This window comes from Crocuta crocuta, unplaced genomic scaffold (assembly GCF_008692635.1).
Source record: "Crocuta crocuta isolate KB4526 unplaced genomic scaffold, BGI_CrCroc_1.0 scaffold133, whole genome shotgun sequence".
In the NCBI taxonomy this organism is placed as follows: domain Eukaryota; kingdom Metazoa; phylum Chordata; class Mammalia; order Carnivora; family Hyaenidae; genus Crocuta; species Crocuta crocuta.
Window position 1 is genome coordinate 5,671,350 of NW_027529438.1, and position 3,374 is coordinate 5,674,723.

Here is a 3,374-nt window from a genome sequence, read left to right on the forward strand (position 1 = left end):
CCATAGCAGCTTCTCTTCCTTCCTCAACTGCTAAGCCATCTCTTCTAGTTATTCAGGTATAGCTGTCCCCTCACACTCTGGTGTCTCTTCTCTTTCCCTTTGAGATGGCAGTAACCCCACACCCCTAGAGAGAACATCTGTGTGCCCTGAGGATGTCTGTTCACCATTCACTTTCTCCCCAGGCCAATGAGAGAAACAGATGCTGGCAGCAAAGTCTGGCATGAAATCTCTCTCTCTCTCTCTCTCTCTCTCTCTCTCTTCTCCTTCCTCTCCTCTCCATCCCTGGATAAAACAAGAAACCACCAGCTTCACAAAAGTAGCATAGACTTTAATTCAGGTTGACAGGTGCAAAGAGAGCTAGGACTTGCCTCCTGGGGGGTCCAGATGAGAAGGCTGCCTTACTGAGAGAGGCAGGGAGGGCAGGCACGCATGGGTGGTCTGGTGGTAGAACAGGGCCAGGAGCAGGGGCATTGCCACACAGTGCAGTATGGCCAGGGCCTCCGCCAGGTGCAGCAGCAGATCCAGAGCCTGCTGGGCCAGACATGTCGACAGCGCCATGGACTTGGACCTCACAAGAAAGTCCAATCCCAGAGCCACCCCGTGAGGCCACCAGAAAACAAACCAGAGCCACAGGACACTAGCCCGGGGGCCTGGCCGCCTGCCCAAAGCTTTTGTCAGTGCCTTGGCTCCCAGCAGGCCCAGTGGCAGCAAGGTGAAGGTCATAAAGCAGGTGGCCACGTGCAAGAGCGGCAGAAACCTGGGGCTCTTGTTGAACGTCAGGGAGCAGAGTCCACTGGAAGTGTCACTGGCCAGTGTGACAGGCAGCCCCAGGAGAAGAGCCGCTCCCCAGAGTCCCACAGGGAGCCACAGGGCGATGCCGGAGACGTGGCCCTCACCCAGTTTGGGGCCCAGGCAGGCGTGGCACCCGATCAGCAGAGCCTGGGCAAAGGCTGAGCCGTACCAGAGCAACTGGGCCAGGTGGCACAGGACCGTGCTCAGGAAACCGTTCAGCCCTGGTGCCAGGATGGGCACCACAATACTGAAGAGGGTGCTGCCCACGGCCAGCTGGATGAGGACCGGCCGCCCGGGGAAGACCCGGCAGTAGAGGAGAGGTCTGAGAAGCGCCAAGAGAAGAGCGCCCCCCAAAAGGATGCCCAGGACACTGGTGACGACGAAGAAGGGCAGCGAGGAGTCGTCGAGCAGGTGGCAGGAGCGGCAGGGGGCAGCGGCCTCCACATCGCTATAGTTATAGTTCATTTCGTAGGACTCATTGAAATCAGCCCAAATATCTTCTCCAAGGGAGACCTTCGCAGAGTCCTCACCGGCCACCTAGAGGACATCCCCAAAGGGGACAATCAGATCATCTGCTCGCCGCACTGAGGAGTCCTCGGGGAATGAAGGCCAGGAGAGGGGCAGGGGGAGTCGAGGCAGGGGGGACGGCAGGAGAGGAAGGCCCAGGGAGGCCCGGAGCCTGGGAGAGAGGGGCAGGGGAGGGGGCCGGACAACGTCAGGGCGAGGGCACCAGGGGCCTGGCTGGAAAGGGGGAGGTCACTGAGGACAATGATGGGGGCGCCCAGGAGACCAGAGTGAGAAGGAGAGAAGAGGGAAGAGTAAGAGACAAGGGACGAGGAGAGAAGGGGAGGCGTATGAAGACCAGCAAGGGGCAGACAGAAAGAGGGCATGTGCCGAGAGGCGGGGGGCTGCGGGCCTGGCCCCCACACTCACCTGGTGCCGCAGACAGTTCCCCATGGTGCTGCCGGGCTCAGAGCACGCAGAGGCAAGGGCCGGGGACGTCCTGTCGTTGACTGCGGCTCCAAGATAAGTACCAGGGGCTAATGAAGGCCATCAGTTCTGGGCAGGGCCCTGGGACAGGCGGCGGGGGGAGCGGGGAATTCAGGAAGCCTTTGCCCCACGCCCATTGCCTGCCTCGGCCTTGGGCCCACGGTGGGGCACCAGCCCAGGGCTTCCTGTTTTGAGGTTGGATTCCTTTAGTGGGGACCTGCATGACCCGCACTCGGGAAAGGGAAAAGGTGGGAACCAGAAAGTGGGTATTTTCCCAAAGGGAGAAAGGGAGGCAGAGGAGCCAGGGGGCTTTCCAGAAGGGACGGATCCTTCAAGCACAAGGAAGGAAGAGGGGCCAGGGGTTACGTGTAAGACAGAGATAAGAGGCGTTCTGGGAAAGTAGAGGGAAAGGGCCGCGGATGACTCTCACTGCTTCTCCATCCCCTTGAACTGGATCCAAAGGAAACATAGCTCCAGGGTGACATGTTGGGGGGTGGGGGGCGTGTGAGTGGGNAGCCTGAGGGCCAGTGTGTGTGGCTGCGCACTGCCCGCCGTGTACACAGATCTGCATTGGGGGTGTTACGCAGGTGTCTGGCTGGCCCAGTGGGAGTAAGAGAAAGGCTGGGGGGCAGCTACCTGCCCAGCCTGCATAATGAAGCTACTTCAGGGAGGGACTGGGTGTCTGTCTAACCACCTATGGGTGCAGTGAGTGCATTTTCCATACCAAGCACCACACACGGTGTGACAAGTGAGAGCAGCCTCTGGGGGACAATGGGACAGCAGGTTTTGGGATGTCGCCGATGGAGTAATCGCTATTCGTATTTCTCTTGGGGATCATGACGGCTCTGGAGCCGCTACACTGGCCTGGCATCCTACCAAACGTGAAGCTCCTCGCAGGGCTGGGGTCTTCGACATCTCTGGGGCTCGCAGAGAGAAAGCATTCACCCCTGTGAGCCAACGCCTCTGCTCCTCCGCAGCCCCTTTCCCTGCGCTGCTTCTCCGGGTCTCTCCTGGGTCATTCCCCACCCTGCATTTGACTCTGTCTCTTGGGTGGGGAAAGGGCTGGCCCGGATATGGGGAGGGGTGAGTCATGGAGTATTGGAGTCAGAAGGATGAGAGCCTGTTAGACGACACTCTTCCATTCCAAGAAAGCACGGGGTGTTTTAACTCCAGTTCCACCAGGTAGCTCTTTCTCATCTATATTGGGGTGCATGCGGCCAGAGGAGGGACACAAAGACTCACAGGGCGCGTCCCTTACACAGAGGGTCCCCTGTCCTCCCAGGGTGCCAGCTCGTTTCGGGTTCAGTGTGAGCGGGTTAGACGGGGGCTCTGGCGGGGCTGGGGGCTCTGTCCTGCGGCCGGGTTGACAGCGCCTGTGACTCCACTTTAACCTTCTCTGGCACCGCCTGGCAGAGGGCAGGGGGATCGGTCCAGTGCCCCTCCCCAAACACTCTGGAAAGCAGGTACCCAGCCAAAGGGGGTGAACACCCTTCTCTCCCTTGGAGAGTTCTGTTGTCTCCATCAGAGATGTCCCTTGGGAGAGCGGCATGGCATGGCAGGTGCGGGCGCAGGGGACACCAGCAGGAGCCCTC

At 60.0% G+C, this 3,374-nt stretch overlaps 1 protein-coding gene across 1 annotated transcript; it reads right to left on the reverse strand.

Moving 5' to 3' along the window:
- Nucleotides 1-307: 307 nt before the first annotated feature.
- ACKR1 (atypical chemokine receptor 1 (Duffy blood group)) lies at nucleotides 308-2,281 on the reverse strand. Its single transcript, XM_077760142.1, has 2 exons — nucleotides 1,726-2,281; nucleotides 308-1,329 (listed from the first exon to the last, which is right to left on the reverse strand). Exons 1-2 carry the CDS (start codon nucleotides 1,747-1,749, stop codon nucleotides 358-360), a joined length of 996 nt encoding a protein of 331 aa, XP_077616268.1. The 5' UTR covers nucleotides 1,750-2,281; the 3' UTR covers nucleotides 308-357.
- Nucleotides 2,282-3,374: the final 1,093 nt, after the last annotated feature.